The 21362-nt window shown below is 56.4% G+C and overlaps 8 protein-coding genes and 1 non-coding gene across 9 annotated transcripts; 5 read left to right on the forward strand and 4 right to left on the reverse strand.

The window, feature by feature from the left end:
- The first annotated feature begins 53 nt into the window (after positions 1 to 53).
- On the forward strand, positions 54 to 1507 carry SCHCODRAFT_02612534 (uncharacterized protein). Its single transcript, XM_003038446.2, has 5 exons — positions 54 to 370; positions 420 to 580; positions 635 to 1156; positions 1204 to 1252; positions 1302 to 1507. The coding sequence occupies exons 1-5, from the start codon at positions 61 to 63 to the stop codon at positions 1391 to 1393; spliced, it is 1134 nt and encodes a 377-aa protein (XP_003038492.2). The 5' UTR covers positions 54 to 60; the 3' UTR covers positions 1394 to 1507.
- Positions 1508 to 1613: 106 nt separating this feature from the next.
- On the forward strand, positions 1614 to 4681 carry SCHCODRAFT_02663462 (SGT1-domain-containing protein; the record flags this gene model as incomplete). The annotated part of the gene is made up of 10 exons (XM_003038445.2): positions 1614 to 1930; positions 1979 to 2066; positions 2119 to 2363; positions 2418 to 2559; positions 2609 to 2788; positions 2840 to 2914; positions 2964 to 3127; positions 3178 to 3522; positions 3573 to 4075; positions 4122 to 4681. The coding sequence occupies 10 exons, from the start codon at positions 1614 to 1616 to the stop codon at positions 4679 to 4681; spliced, it is 2619 nt and encodes an 872-aa protein (XP_003038491.1).
- A 175-nt stretch (positions 4682 to 4856) lies between these two features.
- SCHCODRAFT_01250647 (Adaptor protein complex sigma subunit) lies at positions 4857 to 5994 on the forward strand. Its single transcript, XM_050341321.1, has 6 exons — positions 4857 to 4972; positions 5027 to 5298; positions 5349 to 5420; positions 5474 to 5549; positions 5609 to 5698; positions 5747 to 5994. The coding sequence occupies exons 1-6, from the start codon at positions 4951 to 4953 to the stop codon at positions 5758 to 5760; spliced, it is 546 nt and encodes a 181-aa protein (XP_050202401.1). The 5' UTR covers positions 4857 to 4950; the 3' UTR covers positions 5761 to 5994.
- SCHCODRAFT_02744796 (MED6-domain-containing protein) lies at positions 5498 to 7231 on the reverse strand. Its single transcript, XM_003037096.2, has 6 exons — positions 7090 to 7231; positions 6885 to 7030; positions 6737 to 6828; positions 6604 to 6686; positions 6048 to 6549; positions 5498 to 5994 (listed from the first exon to the last, which is right to left on the reverse strand). The coding sequence occupies exons 1-6, from the start codon at positions 7159 to 7161 to the stop codon at positions 5909 to 5911; spliced, it is 981 nt and encodes a 326-aa protein (XP_003037142.2). The 5' UTR covers positions 7162 to 7231; the 3' UTR covers positions 5498 to 5908.
- A 694-nt stretch (positions 7232 to 7925) lies between these two features.
- On the reverse strand, positions 7926 to 10874 carry SCHCODRAFT_02612541 (MFS general substrate transporter). Its single transcript, XM_050344542.1, has 18 exons — positions 10577 to 10874; positions 10456 to 10527; positions 10366 to 10402; positions 10309 to 10318; positions 10199 to 10257; positions 10123 to 10149; positions 9916 to 10073; positions 9822 to 9867; positions 9654 to 9775; positions 9397 to 9601; positions 9241 to 9345; positions 9077 to 9189; positions 8945 to 9021; positions 8848 to 8889; positions 8726 to 8784; positions 8532 to 8667; positions 8240 to 8375; positions 7926 to 8183 (listed from the first exon to the last, which is right to left on the reverse strand). The coding sequence occupies exons 1-18, from the start codon at positions 10720 to 10722 to the stop codon at positions 8165 to 8167; spliced, it is 1569 nt and encodes a 522-aa protein (XP_050202402.1). The 5' UTR covers positions 10723 to 10874; the 3' UTR covers positions 7926 to 8164.
- A 179-nt stretch (positions 10875 to 11053) lies between these two features.
- On the forward strand, positions 11054 to 14102 carry SCHCODRAFT_02486606 (uncharacterized protein; the record flags this gene model as incomplete). The annotated part of the gene is made up of 15 exons (XM_050342860.1): positions 11054 to 11169; positions 11223 to 11303; positions 11360 to 11615; positions 11666 to 11930; positions 11984 to 12096; positions 12151 to 12214; positions 12272 to 12361; positions 12408 to 12519; positions 12568 to 12635; positions 12689 to 12812; positions 12866 to 12884; positions 12929 to 12967; positions 13018 to 13163; positions 13214 to 13973; positions 14031 to 14102. 15 exons carry the CDS (start codon positions 11054 to 11056, stop codon positions 14100 to 14102), a joined length of 2325 nt encoding a protein of 774 aa, XP_050202403.1.
- A 1144-nt stretch (positions 14103 to 15246) lies between these two features.
- On the reverse strand, positions 15247 to 16563 carry SCHCODRAFT_02612546 (uncharacterized protein). Its single transcript, XM_003037094.2, has 4 exons — positions 15833 to 16563; positions 15689 to 15781; positions 15316 to 15637; positions 15247 to 15263 (listed from the first exon to the last, which is right to left on the reverse strand). The coding sequence occupies exons 1-3, from the start codon at positions 16482 to 16484 to the stop codon at positions 15351 to 15353; spliced, it is 1032 nt and encodes a 343-aa protein (XP_003037140.1). The 5' UTR covers positions 16485 to 16563; the 3' UTR covers positions 15247 to 15263; positions 15316 to 15350.
- A 625-nt stretch (positions 16564 to 17188) lies between these two features.
- SCHCODRAFT_t30 lies at positions 17189 to 17284 on the forward strand. The gene has a single exon. It is a non-coding gene; the product is annotated as a tRNA-Lys (tRNA).
- Positions 17285 to 17334: 50 nt separating this feature from the next.
- Positions 17335 to 19004, reverse strand: SCHCODRAFT_02612549 (uncharacterized protein). Its single transcript, XM_003037093.2, has 7 exons — positions 18858 to 19004; positions 18763 to 18796; positions 18668 to 18712; positions 18586 to 18611; positions 18172 to 18534; positions 17864 to 18121; positions 17335 to 17811 (listed from the first exon to the last, which is right to left on the reverse strand). Exons 1-7 carry the CDS (start codon positions 18896 to 18898, stop codon positions 17790 to 17792), a joined length of 789 nt encoding a protein of 262 aa, XP_003037139.1. The 5' UTR covers positions 18899 to 19004; the 3' UTR covers positions 17335 to 17789.
- Positions 19005 to 21362: the final 2358 nt, after the last annotated feature.

The following is a 21362-nucleotide window of genomic DNA, read 5'->3' on the forward strand; positions in this document are numbered from 1 at the left end:
TCCGAGTCCGATTCCGATCGCCGAGCATGAGCCAGCGTCTTTGCAGCGGCCATCATCACTATGCGGGGCACACTCAGGTTGCCCGCGCGCTCGCTCCTGGCGGCGACGTGCAGACGGTGCAGCGCCCCCAATAATTCCCAGAAATTTGCGCTCGCTTTTCGCCGGTATGCGACCCACAGGGATGGGCTTAACACCTCGAACCCGGATGGGTTGAACATGAGCACCGCCCACACATTCTCGCAGACGCTCGATCAGCGCCAGCGCGCGCGGACGCGCAAGGACACTGTCGGCCCCTTCCAGCTGGGTCTATCCCAGCCAGCTGCGCAGGAGGGCGTAAGGCCTTGGTCACAACTGAGTGTTGGTGGTAAAGGTATGTCCAGTGTATGTTGGACTGCTTCCCCGGATTTGACTGGTTGTAGCTATGCGCACTACCGCGCGGACTGCCAACCTCGGTGTTATTCTTGTTGGTGCTGGGCTTTCGGCGATCCTGCTATACTGCTTGACCACGGAATTGTTCTCGACGAACTCGCCCACGGTGCTCTACAATGATGCGTGTGAAAGGATCACTTCATCCCCTCGGGTAAGCGCCTACTTGACATCCGCTTCGTCGTGTTCACCGTATGCCTGACTGCAGGTAGCGCAATATCTATCCGGGCCCTTGGAGTTCCACAATACCCCTCCCTCTGCTTTACGTCCCAAACACCGTAACCGGCACGTCTCCTCTCAGGTCGTTTTCGACCAGGCCGGCAGGGAACACATGATTCTCAACTTCTACGTGGAGGGCAAACCACCAGGGTATCAACCTGTGGACTCTTCGTATCTGGGGCAAATCTCGACATGGTTCAACGAGTCGATGACCACGCTAGCAGACATGTCGCTTGAGCAGTTGCAAGCGAGCCTCAAACAACATGCGGAAGATATTAAGGACGGCACACGGAATATCGCGCGGTACTTGAGCGGCAAGCCAGCGATCCCTGAACGGTCATCAGCGCAAGCGTCGGAGGTACCTGCACCAACTGAGGAGAAGAAGAGCTCTTGGAGCTTTGGAAGTCTCTTCTCTTCATTAACACCGTTCAAGGGCACCAGCACTTTGGGAACCTCGCACGCTGGTGGCCCGGTTTACACGGAGGGTGAGGTACACGCGGACCTGGTCAAAGTATGTCAAAGAATTGCGCCAAATTCCTCCAGCTGACCGGTCTTCAGAACAACGATGGATACTTCGTTTGGCGCTACCTTCTCATCGACATTCCCAGTAAGTATCAGACATGTGGTTGTATCACACGCGCTCATACGTTTGACAGATACCGCCTCTCGCAACCACGTCCGCATCTTCGTCGAGCGGGGACCTGGTGTTCGGGAGAGCGAGCCCGTCATGAAGTTCAACCAGTACTAATGCATTAAAACACCCCACTCCCTCACGATAACTTATCACGCCGCCCAGTATATCGTATATGTACCATATATCTCCAGTACCCAGCTCAATCCCAGGCCTCACTATTCCCTGCGACTCCTGCGTGAACCTGCGAGAACAATGGAACAACGCGGATGTGATGATGGCAAGGTGATCGCAAGTGATCGAGCGGGCGAGCGCCTACCGCTCCTTGTCCCCCACCATGATGGATATCTTCAATCGCCCACCGTCTATTGCGGAAGACACGCTTCACTACACGATCTATCCCCCACCTGGGAGTACGGATAAAGCCGCGGCGACGACGTTCGCGGCGTGTATACAGGAGCTCGTCGACCAACTACTTCCAGACTACTTCCTATGGCACAGGGATCCGTTTGAGGTCAAAGTTGCTGCGAATCCCGATGTCTCGGGGAGCTGGATGCTGGAGGGGCGCATGCGCGTCGGGGACAGCGTCGACGACGAATGGTGCACCGTCTGGCTGCTTCGCGAGATCACCGCGAGATGGGATGTGGCCATTAGGTGAGTATGTCCAGCGAGAACGGCACCATTTTATGCTGACATTAACAGTGTCTATGACTCTGACGGAGAGTTCCTTCTCATTGAGGCCGCTGAGGCGCTACCTGCGTGGGTCAAGCCCTCTAACACCGAGAACAGGGCGAGTCTACTTTACCGCCTACTTTCCTTCGCATCTTACGCCCCTCTTCCAGGTCTGGCTCTACGAATCCCATCTCCACTTCATCCCCCTCGCACACGTCTCCCCACCTTCCAAACACCGCCGCAGGCGCAAGCTCCCTGGCGCCCCCGACAGCGACGACGAAGGCGACCTAAACACCGGTCTCGAAGAAGACGACTGGATTGCCGTCGACGACGCCCTCGCTACCCTCAGAGATCCCGCTCTCGATACGCTCGCCCCTCCTGAGGTAGAAAGCATCGTCTGGCAGCGAATATCAGGGTAAGCTGCGCTGCATGGCATCTAATGCAGGAACGCTGAGGGCTTACACATCAGGTATCCAGCCGCATTTCGACAGCATGTGCAGTTTACGAAGGCCTATCTGCCTCAAGATGTAGCGCGTGCGCTCGCGGTGAACCCGGTGTTGGTTCAGCGCGCAGTGGAGACGTTCTATACGCGTGATGCGATACAGTTGCGAGTGAGTGAATATGGTCTGCGTTCGGAGGTTTGGACTGACTTCAACATAGTACGCGCACAAGATGGCACGGTTCCCGCCTCAAACCTCCGTCATGACGACCGTTCGGATGACACGGACAGCCTACGCCCAGCTTGTCGGTCAGCAGTTCTTCCCTCCGAAGGTGTTTGGACAATGGAAAGAGCCAGAAGGCAGCAACGAGCTGAGGTGGAAGGACGTTGGGATGAAGATCGTATGTACATATTCTTCCCGTTCATGCGCTTTCGCTGACCAGCGAATCCAGGCAGTCGGCTTTGAGATCCTCTTCCAGGAGAGCAAAGCGCGCTTGAACCACGTCAAGCAGAAGGGCGAGACATCAGTCAGTTCCATTAGTCAGAGACATATGCTTGCGTGCTAACATTGTCCAGCTTGAAGCTAGCAAGGATGCACTGCGTCGCACGCCGGACTACGTCAAGTACATTCAGAACTTGACGTCTGCTGGATACTTCAGAGGCGAGCTTGAGGGATCGCAGCTGTGGAAGGACTTGGAAAGCAAAGCAGCTGCTGTTTACCTGGAAGCGCGACGCGATGAGTAAGTGGCTTCAAACGACCATGTCTGTCGTCTGAACTCCCTGTCAGCAGTGCTGCTGGCCGCCAGTCATTCGCAGAACAGGTTCAAGCGGCGCTGGAAGCGGCTCCGGAGGGTGCTGTCCCTAGCGCCGATGCACCGGAGGACAGCGACGACTGGCTGAATGTCAACGCAGATAGCTTTGATGCAATGCTGGAGGAGCGCATGGGCAAGCCGTCACAGCAGATGAAAGATCCGAATGCCATGGATGTCGACCCGAAGGACGGCCAGGCAGCCCAGCAGAAAGCCATGGAAGACAAGGTCGCAAATGACGAGGCGAAGAAGCTGCAGGACTTGGCAAACAAGGTCGAGAACTTTGTGGAGGGCGAAGGTGATCTCGAGGGTGCTCGCTTCGAAGAGTGAGTCGTGCCATTCTTCCGACATTGCTTTAAACCCAATTCATCGACAGCGAAGCATTCTCGGATGAGGACTTCGACGACAACGACTCGGACGAGGAGATGCCACCCGACCCTCGTTCCGCAGAAGAGAAGCGCGCCTTCATGGATAACCTCGTTGCACCGCTCGAGCAAGCCGACTACGGCAAGATGCCCGCCTCTTTCCACGCCAACTCCCAACGCGTCGCCCCCAACAAAGAAGACTCACCTGAAGAAATCCAAACCGAGGGCGCCGCCCAGGCGAAGGCATCCGAGAAGAAGGTCCCCGAACGCGTCCCGCGTCCGCCAATCATCATGCGTAACACCTATGAGGGTGTTGACTCAGATGACGAGACGGACTCGGATGAGGATATGCGTCCGGATTCTGAGGACGAGGAAGACCAGCCGCAGGTGGTGGGCGATGTGGAGATTGATATGGGCGAGGAGGAGGATGAGTTCCTCGAGTTCGCGCGGAATGCTTTGGGGATTTCGGGCGAGCATTGGGATAGTATCATCGAGGATAGGAAAGCAAGAGGAGGTAAGCACCAATAACGTTCTTGAAGTTTTGTGCTTACGGTCTGCAGCCTTCGTTCCTTCAAGCGAAAAGTCGAAGACTGCGCGCAAGGAGAAACGCGAAGACGTTCCTCGCAATGTCCCAGAAGGCCACGAACCACGCCAGCCTGAGCCCGGCCCTCGACCCAACACCAACCCGAACCTCGACTCGTTCGAAGCCGTCATGCAAGCGATGGACGCCGAACTGGCCAAGAAGCGCACCGCACAGGGCGCCAAGCCGCCGCCAACTACGGAGGACCTGGCTCAGAAGGCCAAGGAGAAGGGCAAGGCGCGAGCGGATGCCACTATGGCGAGCGAGAGCCAACCACCGCCACGCGATAAAGGCAAGGGCAAAGCGAAGGCTGTCGAGTCGGAGGACGAGGACGAGAATATCGAGGCGGAGATGGACGCGGAGCTCAAGGCGTTGTTGGAGAGCGCGGAGGGCGAGGAAGGGGAGAACATGCCGATGGACTACAATCTGATCAAGAACTTCTTGGAAAGCTTCAAGAACCAGGCGGGGCTGTCGGGGCCAGTGAGCAATCTGGCGGGGAGATTGCAGCCTGGGTGGAAGCTACCAAGAGACGAGGCGTAGAGACCATTGCACTACTCTATCTCAAGAATGTATCGCGAACATGTACTTGTAAGACCTTATCGATTTATCTTGTTGACCACGCCCATTCATCTGCGAGACTCTCAGTCGTCGCAAAAGGACTCTGAATACTGGCCGCGAATGAACAGTCACAGCGTGACGTCACCTAGTTCATGTTGGCAGAAACGCTCACTGTCAACCCACCCATTGCTCTTCCTGCGTGGATGTGAAGGCCCTACGCCCATCTCAACACCATCTCGTCTTTCCTCACGATGATTCATGCAGTGCTAATCTGTCTGGCCTTTCCCCTCCTCACCCTCCCGCACGTGTAACTCACGCCTAACTCAGTCAACACCTCCGGCCTTCCTCGACTCACCAAATTCTATACACCATTGCACCAATCCAGCCAAACCATCGTGCAGAAGATCTTCTCATTAATCAGCACACGACCCGCTGGTCTCTGCAACTTCCTCGACGCCCCCGAATTAGAGGACATCCTCGGGACGAAGGGTGACTCGGACGATAGGCGGAAGATCGTGTATAGGAATTATGCGACGCTATATTTTGTTTTTGTTGTGGACGGCGCGGAGAGCGAGTTGGGAATATTGGATTTGATACAGGTATGTGGGATGGGATGGAGTATGGGAAGACAATCGACATGTTTGGGTAGGTCCTCGTCGAGTCGCTCGACAGAGCATTTGAGAATGTTTGCGAGCTGGACCTGGTCTTCCACTTTGATGAGGTAAGCCTACATCTTCTGAGGTGGAATTTGGCAGGCGGCTGATGATGCGGTAGGTTCACCACATCTTGAGCGAAATTATACAAGGCGGGCTCGTCCTTGAGACGAACGTAGAAGAAATCGATGCGAATGGTTAGCTCCGCTCGCTCTCACATTCATATGTATCGCTCTGACATCGTCCTATTATCCAGTCCGACTAGCAGCAAGACTCCGGAAAGAGTCGTTCGCGTCATCAAATCCTTTAGCTGGTGGTATTGGGGGCAGTATCATCGGTCAGAAGAGTGGCATACCGACACCTCTTGGTTGGTTAACGGGAAAGCTGACCGGAGGTGGCATGCGATAAGTTGTACATCTAGCTACGGCTATACGAATGAGGTTGCCCGCGGGGCCTTCAAACTATGTAGCGCTGGATCCTGCAAGCCCCTTCGCCTCGCCTCTCCTTCAAATGTGTCTCCAGCCATTTCAAGCATCTCAAGAATGATGTAAGCGAATTACGAGGGCCCCGGAGTCGGGTGTGAAGGCCCGGGAGTGGGCTGCGAAGCGGCGGGCGTAGGCGCATCTCGCAAGGTTCCCTGCCCTGTATACTACATTAGCCTTTGAGTTAGATCCCAATCGCTAGGTCACACGTACGTTTCTTTTTCTTCTTCCCCGCCCCCGGCTGTCCCTTTGCGGGAGGCTCAGGCGGTCCAGAGGGCGCAGGCGTCGGCGCAGCATTCGTTGCGGCCCCAGACCCTGCACCCTGAGCGCTCGCCTGCGCCCCAACCACCGGCGGCGGCTGTGGCGCAGGCGTAGGCGCAGGTTGCGGCGGCGGCGCCCGGCTCTTTTCCAGATGCCTGCTCGCGGTGAACATCGAGTGGAAGAGCAGCTGCGTGTTCTGGACCTTGCGCGTCGAGCCGTGCAGAGGGTCTGTCTTGCCCGCGGGTTGACCGGCGAGAGGCGGGGCTTCTCCCTCGATGGGCGTGCCCGGGGCTTGCGTCGCGAGGCGGGTATTTGCGGCGGTGGCGCGCTTTAGTTTATCTTCTCCGAGCACAGGATTGGTGACGGGCCAGACGAAGCCAGTTCGTGGCGTGTAGTCCGGCCGGTGTTTTCGCAAGATATCCATCGTGTTTTGGAGAGAGTGTAGGGTCGTTAACTATGTGGCAATCAGCGTGCAGATGATGCGATGGCTTCTATGCGGCATACTTACCAGGCGATTCGACAGCACGGTATGGACATCTGGAGCCTGGTAGACGTTGCCGTTGATGATGAAGTATACTTGAAGCGGTTTGACTGGAGATAATTATAAATCAGCCATTTGAGGCAATTACTTCTAGACTGACCTTCCTCTTCGGACAGGCGTTCTTGCTTGTGAATGATGAACAAAGACGGCGGCTCAGAGCGCACGAGCATGTATTCAACACCCTTCAGATTCCTACGAGTGATGTCGTCAGTCGAGATCGAACGACATGACAGTAGTTCTTTGCCTACCTCAGCTTGTCAGTCCGTAGAAGGTCGATTTGTTCACCTGTCGCGAACGTTTGCATGCGCAGAATTTCATTGTTGCATCCTCTATCGTAGAAGCCAGAGTGCTCGAAGTACATGAACAGATTTTCCTCGGACAGCCCGCCCCATGCCTGCCGTCAAGGGTAAGCATCCCAAACTCGTTCGCTAAACCGAAACACGCGTTACGCACTTCAAGAAACATGGGGTCGACGAAGTACCGATGGCTCATGTCATCTATCGGGTGCAGATCGTTGAAGTCCATCCTGCAAGATACTCGGACGCGTCAGAGGCAACTTCAGCCCAGCGCTTGTTGGTGGTTGTGGACAAGTCTGGTTCCGGGCCACGTGATGCCCACTCAGCAAACCCAAAACGCGCCGGCGATACACAAGGCTTGCCTAACGCGGATATCCCTGATGGACTGGCTCGGCTCGGGTGCCCAGGCACAGGTTCAGATTCGTCAAGTCAGATGGCGCGATTGGCGCGCCAATCGTCGCGTGGCAGCGACAATGTTCGAACTGCTCGGAGACCGGAAAGATACTGATAACGGGTGGACCCACACCATCTCCCCGCTGCAGTACAGACGTAACCAGGGCGCGACGATCCCAACAGCCGTTCATGTAAACAGACTCGCAGACTCGACTCGACACCTGTCTGGGCAACAAGTCCGATAAATCCTTTGCTGGCCTCTATTCATGGCTAGACATGCACTCGAACGGAAATACCTCGCTGCAGGCGGGGAGGCGTTCTGTCAAGATATCCCCTGGCCCTCAACTGCGATTCCACTGCATGCCTTGGAGCGCTGTCGTATGTGGCCTCAACGCCAGCGGTTCCTGCTCTACTCTGCTCACGACGTAACCCATTCACTCAACGCAGGTTCTCTACAGCAAACATATAGGCCAGACAAACCGACCAAAGCCGTCCTTTCTCATCGGGACGAGCAGCAGCTGTATGGCCGCAGCGGCGAACATGCAAAATACATCCGCCCCGCGCGTCAGTGATACGCGCATGACCTGCATTCGGACCCACGCAGGTCGCATGGAGGATTGCATTGAATAGGACATCATCTAGTAGACAGCCGTAAGTAAAGTGTATGTATTCAGTGAATGGACATTAGTGAGTAAGGTATATAATCCACGACATCGACAACTACCAAGAAAGCAAGAAAGCCAGGTCAGATCCTCTACTGATACAACGACGAAGCACACCCTCGTCGATCGGGGTCTCGAGCACATTATAGTCAACAGCAACGGCCACAGGCCCTCTCCTCACACCGCATAGCGGAAGCTAAAAGAAACAGGGTTAGAGACGGGAGAAAACGCAGAAAGGGTGGCGATACGCACTGAACGTTCTCCACATCCGTCATATCGTTCTCCGCATTGATCATTCCCAAACGCTCGCGTTCCTCCGGGGAAATTCCAGCAGCCTCGGCCGCCCTGTCCCGACGGCGATTCTCCCAGACGTAGTAGGAGCGCCAGACTGCCAAGAAAGCATTAGCGTCGAGGGAGGAGAAATCAGCAGTCCATGCTGCTCCGTCAGTCCGAGCTGGCAACGTCTGGCTATTCAAGATATCATCCCGAGAGTCATCGGCTCGGGCCGACAGAGCAGCATGCCCCTCACTAGAAGACCACTCACGGAACATGAGCACAAACTGAACGCAGTAGAGCACGCCACACGAGATGATAGCGGGCACATATCGCGGCGCGTCCTCCGCGCGGAAGATTTGCGCGCCGATGGCATTACCCACGCAGTACGCGACGAACATGATCGACTGAATGGGTGAATGTGAGCAGCAGTAGAAGCGAACGGTTCGCGAAACGGCAACACACGCTCATGACAGTCTTCTTCGTCCGGCCGGCGACGTTGGACGGCACCATCGTCCACATCACTGAGTGAACGAGGGAACGGCGATTAGCGAAAGTCCATAAAGGCGCAGCAGGGGACCACTCACAGGGACCAGAGACATTACCCGTTACGGTCATAAAGTACATGCCTGCATGACGATGATGAGCGCTAGATAATCATGCAGTGAACGCTGATAAGCGTACCCCACTTGGTCCAGCGGATGGAGGGATCGTCGGGTAGCAGTGCCGTCGCCAACATGCCGACCAGAGAAGGAACGACGCTAGGGAGATAGGGCTGGTCAGCAGGAGGGCCACAAGACGTGGTGCTGCGCGCACCTGGCCATCATAATCCAGAAGCGAAGACCGGTCCATTTGAGGTTTACCCAGCCGACGAAGAGGAAGAATACGATGGAGAATGCGCTGCGAGGGATGTTGCCTTTGACAAGGACCTAATTGTTTGTTGAGCTACAATTGATTTACGGAGGCGGCATGAAGCTTACCTCGAGGTTCGAGAAGCCAAAGGAGACGTAGACTAGGTTTCCAAAACTTGTCGTCCCGCCGTTCGGCAGGTTGTTGACGAAGTTCACAACGAAAAAGAAAATAGTCTGGCAGGTGTGAGAACGAACGTTCGAAAGAACAAGCCGAAGCACACGCACCTGCGGGTCGCGGAACACACTCAATGCCTGAGATGTATTCCAGTACCTCTTGAGCCTATCGCTCCCCGTCTTATTTGCGGCAACTCGCGCAGCAGCCATCCGCTTCTGCTCCGGCGAGAGCCATAGGACCTCGCGGGGCGTGCCGAGCAGGAAGAACGCGAAGAAGGAGAGCACGATAGTCATGCCACCGAGGAAGAACGAGATGCTATTAGGAACTGTCAGTCGGAGGGTGCTCGGCATGGCTGCTTCACACGTACGCCTTCCACGGGGCCAGGCCGCCTGCCTCCTGCGCATGCTTGGCGATAAAATACATGCATAAGTCAGTGATGATGCCGAACCCGGCGTTTGCGGTGCCCCAAATGAGGGCGCGGAGGGTGTGCTGAAAAGGGTCAGAAAGGAACGAGAAGACGAAGAGGGAGGCGTACTTCACGCCGTGTGTAGAAAGCACCCACGATGAGGAGAAAAGCGGGTCTGTGTGAATGAGTAAAAGGTACAAATGCGTCTGGACATGACCCTTACGAAATGGTGCACTCAGCGGCGCCTTGGAGCGTTCGCAGGACCATGAGGTGGGCCCAGTTCTCTGCGAAAGCCGTGCAGAGAACGATGACACCCCATATCAGCATGAGGACGGACAGCGTGCGGCCGATATTGATACGTTGCATGACCCAGTTGGAGGGCTGGACCAGAGGTCAACGAGGGGAACGAAGGGGAGTGGCATGCACATACGAATTCGCAGCATAGGTACGAGATGTACTGGGAAGTAGGATGAGTTGTCATCGTTGCCAACTCACAAAAAGCTTACAAAGATCGTCGACAACCAGGAGTATTGCTGGCCACGGAGATGCGTATCCTCCTTGATGCCTGGGGGAGGGGGATGAGGGGGAATGACTTGGCGAGTGCGGGGTCACGAACCGAAGGTAGCCTGCAGTCCTGTCAGCACTGTCGATCGTGGGGCATGCTGGCACACACCTGAGTAGACAGTCCCGTCTTGTCCGCTTGCTGTACGCTGGCCGGCCACGTCGGTAAAGCCACATGAGCCCGAGTCGGGGGAAGGCGCACCCGTAACATATCCACATTATGGGGAGCAGGAACCGATCGAACCGTCGGACCAGTGCTGCGTACTGTTCCTCGCTTGGGAGTGTGTTAGGAGGGGGGAAGAGGAAGTATGACGACCACGAACGTGTACTGGGTGGTCGCTTCGGCCGTGTCCTCTGCGACGTGCTTCTCGCTGTTGAGGGCCTCGTCCGCGATGCCGTTCACGTCGGATTTGGACATCTTCTCGTCGAGGGACGACGAGTCCGAGCGGGCTGGGGAGTCTGCAGCCATGGCGGGGGACGCAGAGGTGTCCTGGTGCCGCGGTGGGTTTATCTACAGCTGGAGGCGCGGGCTGATCCTGGGCAATTGGAATTTGTGCATCCGCGTACTTAGCGTCAGGCCCAGGACTGTGGAGAGCAGCAAGCCTTCATGGCGTCCATCACCGGGGCCCGGACCACTCGACAAAACTCTCTGCCCCTTATCACCCGCCCGCCGAGCCGGCTCGCCGCACCATCGGCCCGCACGCCCGCTTGATTGCCGGCCTGCGACCGTCCGACTGCCTTTTCCGTCCATCGAAGCACGCTGTGCTCGACGCCGGCGACGCCCCTTGCTTCCGTCCGCCATGTCCGACCAAGCGACCAGCCCGGTGAGGCGAAACTCAAAGACAGACGACAACGGGAACGCCCGCCAGAAGCGTCGTTATGGCGCGTCCTGCGAAGCCTGCCGTCGCAGGAAGAGGTATGTGCTCGTGCCACCTTCCCCAGCTGTCCCCTCACGCGACGTTCCCCCAGGCGCTGCGACGGCAAAGGCCCAGATGGGCGCTCCCTCTGCAAATATTGCCCACAAGCTGGCATCCCCTGCGTCTTCCCTGCGTGCGCATCCGCCCAAGAAGTACCTGCAAACGGTTCACTGATTCCCCGCTCGATAGATCTGGGGAAGCATCCAAGATAGACAAGGCATACTCAGAGCTCTCAACCTGCAAGGCTCTGCTATTTGCCCTCGCAAAGGCAGGCGATGACGAGCGCGAACGCTTATTGGCAGAGTGGATCGCGACTCAGGACGGACGGTACAATGGCGACACTGGCTCTCCCGAGACATACTCCGAGAGCTCCAAGGAACCTGCCGCAAAGCGCCCGAAGCATTTCAACCCGGTCAAATTGGACGAGGCGCACGACGTGCACGACGTACGTGATCCATCCTCCGCCCGACGCGTACTTCTGACTCAGCTATACAGTCCAAGTCCCCCCTTCGTGTCGTAACAGAGGGCGTAACTCCCCACGCTATCGTCGACAAGAAAGTCCGGCACCCATCCCCCGCCTCCTGGGGCAGGAACCTGCGCTACACCTACGAAAGCACCCTTCGGTCACTGATTGGACATGCCTGCGCATACGAGCCCAAGTTCGCCCCACCTACTGCCGAAGAGCAGCAAATGCTACTAGATGGCTACTTTTCCTGGCAGAACCCTCGCTACGAGATACTATCTCGCCCCGTCTTCGAGAGTGCGTCTCCTCGGCACTTCTAGCCTCCTCACAGATTGATGATAGTCGAGCAGATGCCATGCGAACAGGGGACTCTCAGTTCTACTCGGAGTTCTTGCTTTACGCTCTGTTCTCCGGTGCTTCACGATGTCTTCCGGAGATGAAGGATCGCGTAGCAGACTTTGCCGTACGCCAATCTGTCTTCGACTCGCGTGCATCCATCATCTGACGAGCGCAACAGATGAAGGCGCACGTGCTGTTGGCTGCAGAACTCTGTAAACCCAGCTGCTTCGCGACGGTCTACGGTGCGAGCCTTCTAGCTTTGCGCCGCCCGTTCATCATGTGCTGATCTCAACGTACAGGTTGTCTATTGCTGTCTGCAAATTTAGCCGCAACGGGATGGTATTCACAAGCCTGGAACATGGCTGGACTTGCAATCCGCATCTTCAATGGTAGGAAGGACCTCGCATCTCACTTCCTTGGCTAACGCACTATCAGACATGGGCTGCGATGCGGACTCCTCGCACTCGGTAGTATACGACCAGGAGATGGACCAAGCTCAGCGCTATGCGCGGCAGCGGGTATTCTGGTCGGCTTATATCTGGGACAAGTCAGTACAATTGCAACGCCTGTGCGGAAGGTTATTTACCATATACAGGTCCTTGTCTCTTTCTCTGAGCCGTAAACCGTCCCTACGAACGAAGATCAACCCGCCAAACTTCTCCAGTACGTGCATACACATGGTGGTTTACCCCAGCCTCGCTTAAACGGATGCATAGTCCAAGACTCGGAACAGATGAAGTGGGCGCCGTTTTGGTCCCCCTCCCAGGCCAACGATTGGTCTGCGCAACACCAAATACAACAGCCTCCTCAGACTAGCTGGGAGATGACTTGTTTCTATCAGTGAGTATTGCTTCAATTCCTCTCCTTACCTGCAGTCGCTGACGTCCTTCTAGTACGTGTACTGTGTATCAGGTACGGTAGTATTCTCCGCTGGTGGACGTCTCTGACTTGCGTAGTTCCTGGACGAGGTCATAGAGAATATATATGAACATAAGGTTCGCTGTCGCTCGCTAGTTGACGCTCTGAATATTGACCCTGTCTTCAGGATCAGCGACCGACGCAGATGCGCGACTTTGTGTTAGACCTCAAGGACCGGATGACGGCATGGCAAGCACAAGTACCGGATACTGTGTATGTCAACCCGGACAAACTACCGCTGGTGTCGCCACCTCCACATATCATTCAGTTCAAGTAAGGATAAACCCTATCGTTGCGTTAGTAATCGCTCACAAATCGATCAGCCTGCTTATCCATACGACCCTAATCCTAATGTATCGACCTTTCTATCAGGAAGATGCGAGCACTTCCGCGCTTCCTTGGACAATACCTGCCTGCCACAAGGCCGCTCAGGCTATCCATTCCCTACTGAGCCTCCACGAACGGGCATACCCGCTCAACCGCGTCATCTACCTCACCATCTACGCCGCCTTTTGCTCTGCCACTATCGACATGGGCCTCATCTCGAACCCCAGCCCGCAAGTCGCCGCCGCCGCGCGCTACCGCCTCGAGCTCACGCTCAAGGTCCTCGCTATCGGCTGCGAGACGGACGTGCCCGGTATCCGGCGCTCCGTCATAGCCCTGCGACACTACATGGACCATCACAGCTCCACGCCCTCCTCGCGGCGCTCCTCGCAGACTAACCTCTCCGCGCGCCTCCCGCACGACGGCCAGCCCGTGCACGAGCCGCCGATCCCGGAGGAGCACCTACGCGCGCAACACCAGCTCCAGCACCACCACGGGCACGGGCAGCACCATGGCATCCGCTCGCCGCACGACATGCACGCGCCGGAGGGGCTCATGCCCGTGTCCTCCGTGCGCCTTGACCCGCACTACATGCCGCCAAACCAGGAGCCGGTGTACGGGTACGCGGACCACCCGCCGGCATACGAGTTCCACCAGCAGGCGGCGCCCCCGCCGCAGGCCGCGGACTTCCCGGCGACGGACTTCGACCCGACGTCGTACTTGAACTCGATATACATGGGGCTGCCGCAGCCGATGCCGGTGAGTACTTATACGCGCCAATTGCTTCATGTCTCTGTATGCTAATTTCCAAACTAGCAATGGGAGAACGTGCAATGGCAGCAGCCCGCGCATGGCGCGGTCGACTTCTTCGGGCTCGGCAACTATTAGACGTCCCTCGGAAATGAGCCAGGTCCGCGTCCCTCTGTCATATAGATATGGCCGGCTACGCTCTGCGACATGGGCGGTTATGCCCTGCAGTATGTCCTCCAGCTACTTTTTGGGTGCCTTCCAGCTTCCGCGCCTCGCCTCCTGTATTGCCGCTTGCGTCGATCCGCGTACCTACCCCTACCTAACCTTAATCCCTGACTCCCGCCCACCTAACCGACCTCACGAGGCGCCCGGACCCCGTGCTTGTTGTACTATCTCCCTCACCCGACTGTCTCACCCCCTACGCGATTATTCCTTCATCGTACGCGACGCTCGGTACTTCTTGCCCGCCTGCTGGCAGCTGTAGCGGACGCCCCGCCCCGCGCGGTGTGCACAATTCCTAACCTCTTTTTCTCACTTCTTTCCTCCCTTGCGCGTTCTCTTTTCCACACTCTACCTCCTCTTGATTATAGCATATTCTCCTTCTTTTCCCCTCTCCCCTTCCCGGAAACTGATCGCGCTATCGTATCGTCTGTACAACCTGCTCTCCGCGTATGTAAGAATTTTATCGGTCTCTATCTATCCTTCTTCTGGGTTGGGTTGTACGTGTGTGCAACATTACATAAATGTCGGTGAACGACAACGTAGCACGATGTGCACCTCCTGGAAGACGTTGAATCTGATCGGTTGCGAAGGCAACTGGCAACTCCTTGCACTCCAACGCAGTCAAGAGGACGCACCAGTGAGTGGCTACCTCGCTCTAGTTCATGGATAACAGCCAGGAAAGTGAAAGATCATTCATGTCCCATGTATTCAAGAGCTTAGACACATAGATACGAGAGATGAGCAACATAGGTAAAGCAAGCAAGACGGAGAGTAGACGCAGAGAGATTACGAATCAACGAGCGTGGAGGTACGGTACGGCAGCAGCACAATAAATATTTGGACAAGTGAAAAAGGGAAAGAACAGAAACAGCCGACCACCACAAAGTCAGTAGGGTAGGACTATAGATATTCGACTCGGGTCACGTCCGTCGCGGGGCCATGTCATCCAGACAGAGCGGTACGGTACGGGACACACGAGCGACGCCTTGGCGTGATATCGCTTGACAATCGTCACAAGGATGCATAGGCAATACGGGGTCAGCGACACAGCCAAAGGAGGGTGGGTGGGTGGGTTGACTGCGACGACAGTCAGCAAAAGGCTGCGCAGGATATTCACGAGATGACTCACGAGGTACGAGAGGCTAACGTGTTGTGGCTCCGTATTCACTTGGCGTCGTCGTGGCACTCGCAGGTGGACGCGCTGCCAACCCAGCCCTTGCCGCAGTCGTCGCACCAGCCGCGGGGGCCCTTGTCGACGCCGATGGCCTTCTTCGCTACCGCACTCGGACCCTCGCTGCCGTTCTGGCGATGGATGGACACCAGGTGGCGGCCTAGGTCGTGCTTGCGACTGAAGGATCGACCGCAATTGTGGTGAGGGCATACATGGGGCTTGAGCCTGTTCGGGTCGTGGGTCGCCATGTGCGTCTTTAGGTTGTAGGCGCGGGCAAAGCCTGTGAAATTCGGTTAGCTAGGCGCTAGGGACAAACACGACATACACATACCTCGAGGGCAGGCCGGGCACTTGTACTTCTTGCGAGGATCGCTGTGGTTCCCCATGTCCTCGACGTGCTGGTTGAGCATCGGAATTTGCGGGACTATAGGCAGTTGGGATGACAGGTTGGACGGGGAAATGGAATGACCCGTGCCATTATATGCCATCTGCTGTTGCTGAGCATAGTACTCCGGGTGCATGCTGCTGCGGCGAGGCGACCCGTAGTCGGAGAAGCTCGTGCGCGTCTCGAACCCCTTCGTATAGCGCCTCTCCAGTTGGCCCCCTGAGCCGCGCTGCGGACCGTTGGGGAGCGCAGCAAGCGAGGCTGCGGGGTCCATTGTACCCGAATTGGCATGCATTTGAGCGCCCGTATATTCCGACATGGCATCAACCTGCATGCGCTGGTCGTACTCGAGGGAGTGGTCGGTGCGGAACGAGTAGTTCGACCCGTAGTTAGAGTGGGGGGATTCGTACGCGGAGTGCGCGCCGTAGTAGACGGACTCTGAGCGCGAGGAGAGCGAGTCGTAGCCGGACTCGGAGGAGACTGTTATGGCGGAGGGCGGGCCACACGTGGGGGTATCCGACCTGAGAATATTGAAGGCATCGTTGGAGTCGACTGCGAGGAGCTGCAGCTGAACCTCGTTGACGCCTGCGAGGCTCGAGTCTAGCTCGAGTTCAAACAGGTCCGGGTGTGGGGCGAGGATGTCGGAGGGCGACTGGAATGAAAAGAAGTCAAAGCCAGGCTGCTGCTGCTTGGCGAAGGGGCCGTCGAAGGTGTCGAAGGGGGTGTTGTGCTGGCTGGACATGGCTGGGAGACGGCTGGGGCGCTGGCTGTCCTGCTCTGGCGGATATGAACGCTCTGGTGCTGATGGTGGTGGGAGGAGGGAAGAGGCGATAGCCACCACGTCACACGGGTCACGAACCCCTGCTGCGCATCTATTTCGGGGTCTTCGGCGTTCCCCTGTCAACAATTGCTCGTGACGGCCTGCCAACCCTGTGTAACCCTTTTTCCCGAGCCGCATTCCGAGGCCCCGACTCCACGCACAACGACTTTCAGCCCTTTGGCTGGCCATCTCTTCGCTCGAAATTGCTTGCTTTCTCTGCTGGGACCCACGAACGAGTCACTACACCTGATACCCATCCGCAGCCAGCTACGGATAGCCACCCATCGCCGCTCAGGACCTCGCGCTCAGGCCAAGCAAGTCCCGAGGGCGTCCATGGCCATATCATCCCCGTATCCGCAGCCGCATGGCGAGGCCCGAGGACCAGCTTCGGCCCTGACCAAGGTGATGATGCCATAGCCGCTCGAAAACTTGCTCGAAAGGCGATGCCACCCTGTCTTCCTCGTCCGTGCGCACGCACTAGGCAGTTCTCTATCTGTTCTTCTACACGCAAGAACATCTGTTCAATCCTCAAAGAGGCCTCAAGAAACTCAACGATTGCTACCTTCATTGAAATCCGTCAAAAATGTTTATGGCCTCGCACTTGGCAAATGCATTGCCTCTCCATAGCCCGCCTAGCTCAATCGGATAGAGCGTCAGACTCTTATGACATCCATTGCATAGGCGGAATCTGAAGGCTGCGAGTTCGACCCTCGCGGTGGGCTACTTACCTTTTTTGCAACTCTATACGCAAGCGGGAAGTACGCCCAAGCGAGGCTGGGAAACCTTTTGTGACCATACGTATGTCTATCGACCTCAATTCCACTGAACTTTAACTTTTCAGAGGCACGAAGCCGGCCAGCATGACGTCGAACTCGTACTTCTCGGTCGTCGCAACATAATAAAAGTCCGGTAAGATGGGATTCGACTATACGCCAAAGCACTAGGTGTCGCGGGCGGGGTTTTGCGTGCTCCGCGTATAGAAGAGCATAAGAACGCGATGATACAATATGTAAGAGGCGTCAAGACGTGGTGCCGATCAGCGACTATGGCGCCGAAACGACGACAACGTCGAAACGGCGACCATGGCGTCGAGACGACAGCGTTCGTCTATGAACGGGTCGGGCAGGTCAGTAAATATACTACAGTACACATGAGACTCATTATTGTTCGTGGCTTTCTATAATTTGGTCGTGACAAGAGAGGGGATGTCCAGCATCACCAAATTCTTCATCCTCGGTACGTGCAGCAGCTGGTGACGGTGGTCAGCATAGGCCGAGAGCACGATCATAGTATGTACGCACCTAAGCATGTAAGGAATCACCGAGACGAAGGTCAACACAAAGGCAGCCCAGATCAGGTAGATTCCCTCTCCGACGGAGACGACGAGGCCTAATGGCGTGTCCTCCCCTGTCGACTGGCTCTCGATGGTGAAGTCGTTGATGATCTGCGACTTCTTCACTGCGACGGTATACACAGTGCATCCGATGAGCAGGAGCAGCGCGCTGATGATTGACATCGCCGTCGAGAAGAAGAACAGGTAGCTGCGTTTGATCACGCCGCTGCAGCAAATGTCAATAGGAAGTATCGACCCAAGGACATGATGGCATACGTGACCGCGGCGAGGAAGGTCGTGATCGTGGCGAGCAGCAGCATCCAGTACGCTGCCTTGGTCATGGAGCCGAGGTAGCTCGAGTCCGTGAAGGACATGTCGGTGATAATGGCGTCGGTGATGACCCGGTAGTGCTCGGGCATGTCGCTCAGCAGTGCGTCGTATGGACGGTACTGGTACCCCGCGGTCTTGTTCGATATCGTTCCGTTGTGGGTGGTCTCGTTGATGTTGATGAAGCCGCCGTATGAGTACATGCCCCATCGGTAGAGCTCGCGGAGGCCCTGCTGCTCGCCAAGCGGTGCGCTGGCATTGGATGCGTACAGTCCCTCCACGGGATCGAGGAGCGCGACTTCGAGCGTATCTCTGTTAGACTGTCAGTAAACGTACTGCGCAAGCAGAAAGTACACGACGCACGCATAGCCCGACGTATTAAGTTGTGCCTGCGGGAGTAGAGGGATGAGCTGTCATGTTCCCTCCCGAGGGGGCAGTACCGTACCATGGACACTTTGTTGGGGACCTTGTCGGTGTTGATTTGACCACACTGACAGGCGAGATTAGCATGCAATCGGATTCCGAGGCGAGATTACTTACATGGGTAACGATAAGAAGACATAGGGAGGCAACGCTAGACGGGGGATCGGGATCAGAACTCGCCGGACGTGCGGGGAGGGAGGCGGGGGACTGACGAGAGGACGAAGCCGAAGCTAACGCAGATTTCGCCGCGCATGGTCAGGAAGTGTTCGTGAGGTGGGGGATCGTAAGAGAAGTGCGTTGTCAGACAGCCGGTCGTCCCAGACGCGTCGTCTTATGGGAACATGAACAAAATGCACCGTCAACACGAGGCGCGCTGCGCTGAGCCCCACGTGTTGGCGGCGTAAGCGGCGATGACGGCATACTGCCGAAACGATACTTCTCGTTCAGCTCTTTGTCCACCGCTGCCATTGTCGCCGACGACGAGGACATCGTTATTCTTCATGCTCGAGTTCAGTCGTGTATGTTTCTCTGGTCTGTACTGAGGTTTGATCCTTTCGTCGCCTACATCGACACTTCACCTGTCTGCTGGACCACCTTGGCCTTGAAGGGTCCGTCCGTCAACGAGGCGAGGACTCCGATCCAGATGGTCGTCGCCTGGGCTGTACCGCCTCCTTTCAGGACTCAGCAGCTGCGCATATTGAGTAGCAGAAATACAGCGCCATCTCGGTGGCCCTCTACTGCTCCATTCAGCCCAAGCGCTTCTACTCACCCAGCGTGTTTGCAAGAGACGCACCATCTAGCGTCCAGCAAGCAATATGGTGGTCACCGCTTCCCTAGATATCTATCTCATTGCATTCGAGTGACAGACCGGTCGAGAGAAAGCCATACACGAGGTGCTTTCTCGCGGCGGTACGATACCGACCGACCACGCCTCGTGTGGCTGCATAATCTTCATAACCGGGAGACAGCGGGTTTCCCCCTCTTTGTGTTTGTATACTGTCCGGTCAGCCCAATTTGTGGATTGCACCTTATTGTACTTCGAAATGGTAGCCTGCTTTGGTTTTCCAAACAAGCTCATCTACGGTGGCCTCGACCTGGTCGCCACGCTTGTATGTTTGCGATCGCGCCGCGTGTTCACTATACACACGCGCCTCTTCAAGCCGTTCATGTGAAAGTCCAAGTTGAACTTCGGGCCCGAAATCGAGCTTGTCACGTGACAAAGCCGAATATCTGGATAAACTGAAAGACGGCATACCAGCGTTAGAGAGCGGCATATACCGGGAGTATGATGACGGAGAGATATGTGCCTTGTGGTGAGGATATGTTACGGCTCCCCACGCATCCTTGGATATGCCTTTGGGAGATTAATCGTGGCGCGTTGTCGATTGAAGAGTGGGTCGGTTTTTGGCGGGCTTGTGTAAAATCATCATGACAAGCAATAGGTATCAAGTACCGGAGGATACTGCCGAGAGTGAGTTTTGGATATGGCTGAGGCGTAAGTGCCACAAATTCCGCAGGCCGAGAGGATATTCTAGCCGTTGTCGTTATTTCAAGTCTTGGTGCTGCACATGCATATCCTGTCATGAATACCTAGATTTGAGGAAAGAGTAATGGGGCAAGTTGACAGAAGCGGAAAGAGACAACAGGCGACAGTTATAGACCAGTCCACAGAATGTGACGCGGCGTGACACATTGTTTAGAATCCCTAACCTTGGCCTACCGCGGCTGATGACGGGTGACAATTCGTGCTTGGATATGCTGAGTGAGCCGTAGGATCCCTAACTGTAGGGATAGGATAGGCGCTATCGGAATGACATTCCTACCGCTAATTACCTACCGTTCCAGCAGAGCCATTTCCACGTGTTTACGGAGTAAGCGGATATGACGGTACGCATTCGGCGGCTGCCGAGATGGGAGGCGCGCGGCTCTGCGTACTCGTCGAACAGTTGTGAACTGCCGTCACTGTCGCCAACGACGAGGACGACCATGTCCGTCCCGTCCAAGCCGAGCCATCTCATACCTGCACAACAGACTCTCCACGATCCGGCCGTGGCGCCGATGGTCGAGACCTCGCCACAGTCCCTTGGCCTTGAAGGGTCTGAACACCAGGACCACGATAACAACCTCTCGGAAAGCGGTCGCCGTCGTCGTCTGTCGAGCGTGGTAGAGAAGACCACAGAGAAGCTCGCACGCAGCCTCAGCGCCAAGTCGCGTCCCTCGAGCAGCCATGGCGGCAGCGGGCACCGTAGTCTCTTCAGCATGAGCAGGAAAGGGCGCAAGTCCGGTGGCGGAGACGACGGTGAGCGCGGCGCTGAGGAGGCCAGGGCGTATGCTGACAGTAGATTCCGCAGGCGCCGTCACCCCTGCCAGCTCGCGCTCAAGCATTTCAGGCGCAGCCGATAGATCAGTCCCATCGACCCCCGCTTCCGCGCCTGATGACTCCCCATTCATCCGCCCTCCCTCGCCGACACAGCCCGCGCGTGCCTCCTTCCTCCACAGGTCGCTTACGTCCTTTCTGGGCGAGGGATCTGTGCGTCTTGCCTCCTCCCACCATGCTCTCAATCATTGACCGCTATGTGCAGATGCGCCTGGGTACTCAAACTCTCATTCAAGCATTGCAGTCGGTGCCGTGGGCAGAAGAAGCAGACGGTGATGACGATCCGCAGACACCGAGTGCGATGAGTGAGGATGAGGACGCAAGCCACGAAGGTGTGTGG

This window comes from Schizophyllum commune (genome assembly GCF_000143185.2).
Source record: "Schizophyllum commune H4-8 unplaced genomic scaffold SCHCOscaffold_2, whole genome shotgun sequence".
In the NCBI taxonomy this organism is placed as follows: Eukaryota; Fungi; Basidiomycota; class Agaricomycetes; order Agaricales; family Schizophyllaceae; genus Schizophyllum; species Schizophyllum commune.

What these genes read in the sequence shown, in the direction of transcription:
- SCHCODRAFT_02612534 (XM_003038446.2), top strand. Translation starts at nt 61, where the DNA reads ATGCGGGGCACACTCAGGTTGCCCGCGCGCTCGCTCCTGGCGGCGACG. An exon ending in GGATCACTTCATCCCCTCGG is followed by an intron (nt 581 to 634) that starts GTAAGCGCCTAC and finishes GCCTGACTGCAG; the next exon opens with GTAGCGCAATATCTATCCGG. An exon ending in CCTTCTCATCGACATTCCCA is followed by an intron (nt 1,253 to 1,301) that starts GTAAGTATCAGA and finishes TACGTTTGACAG; the next exon opens with ATACCGCCTCTCGCAACCAC.
- SCHCODRAFT_01250647 (XM_050341321.1), top strand. Translation starts at nt 4,951, where the DNA reads ATGATTCATGCAGTGCTAATCT. An exon ending in GAATATTGGATTTGATACAG is followed by an intron (nt 5,299 to 5,348) that starts GTATGTGGGATG and finishes ATGTTTGGGTAG; the next exon opens with GTCCTCGTCGAGTCGCTCGA. An exon ending in AGAAGAAATCGATGCGAATG is followed by an intron (nt 5,550 to 5,608) that starts GTTAGCTCCGCT and finishes CCTATTATCCAG; the next exon opens with TCCGACTAGCAGCAAGACTC.
- SCHCODRAFT_02744796 (XM_003037096.2), bottom strand. Translation starts at nt 7,161, where the DNA reads ATGGACTTCAACGATCTGCACCCGATAGATGACATGAGCCATCGGTAC. An exon ending in TCGACCCCATGTTTCTTGAA is followed by an intron (nt 7,031 to 7,089) that starts GTGCGTAACGCG and finishes CCTTGACGGCAG; the next exon opens with GCATGGGGCGGGCTGTCCGA. An exon ending in GGGGAAGAAGAAAAAGAAAC is followed by an intron (nt 5,995 to 6,047) that starts GTACGTGTGACC and finishes TGTAGTATACAG; the next exon opens with GGCAGGGAACCTTGCGAGAT.
- SCHCODRAFT_02612541 (XM_050344542.1), bottom strand. Translation starts at nt 10,722, where the DNA reads ATGGCTGCAGACTCCCCAGCCCGCTCGGACTCGTCGTCCCTCGACGAG. An exon ending in CCTGGTTGTCGACGATCTTT is followed by an intron (nt 10,150 to 10,198) that starts GTAAGCTTTTTG and finishes CCTACTTCCCAG; the next exon opens with TACATCTCGTACCTATGCTG. An exon ending in TTCTGGATTATGATGGCCAG is followed by an intron (nt 9,022 to 9,076) that starts GTGCGCGCAGCA and finishes CTATCTCCCTAG; the next exon opens with CGTCGTTCCTTCTCTGGTCG.
- SCHCODRAFT_02612546 (XM_003037094.2), bottom strand. Translation starts at nt 16,484, where the DNA reads ATGTCCAGCCAGCACAACACCCCCTTCGACACCTTCGACGGCCCCTTC. An exon ending in ACAGCAGATGGCATATAATG is followed by an intron (nt 15,782 to 15,832) that starts GCACGGGTCATT and finishes AACTGCCTATAG; the next exon opens with TCCCGCAAATTCCGATGCTC. An exon ending in GTGCCCGGCCTGCCCTCGAG is followed by an intron (nt 15,638 to 15,688) that starts GTATGTGTATGT and finishes CGAATTTCACAG; the next exon opens with GCTTTGCCCGCGCCTACAAC.
- SCHCODRAFT_02612549 (XM_003037093.2), bottom strand. Translation starts at nt 18,898, where the DNA reads ATGCGCGGCGAAATCTGCGTTAGCTTCGGCTTCGTCCTCTC. An exon ending in AGCTTCGGCTTCGTCCTCTC is followed by an intron (nt 18,797 to 18,857) that starts GTCAGTCCCCCG and finishes TCCCCCGTCTAG; the next exon opens with CGTTGCCTCCCTATGTCTTC. An exon ending in TCCCCAACAAAGTGTCCATG is followed by an intron (nt 18,612 to 18,667) that starts GTACGGTACTGC and finishes CTACTCCCGCAG; the next exon opens with GCACAACTTAATACGTCGGG.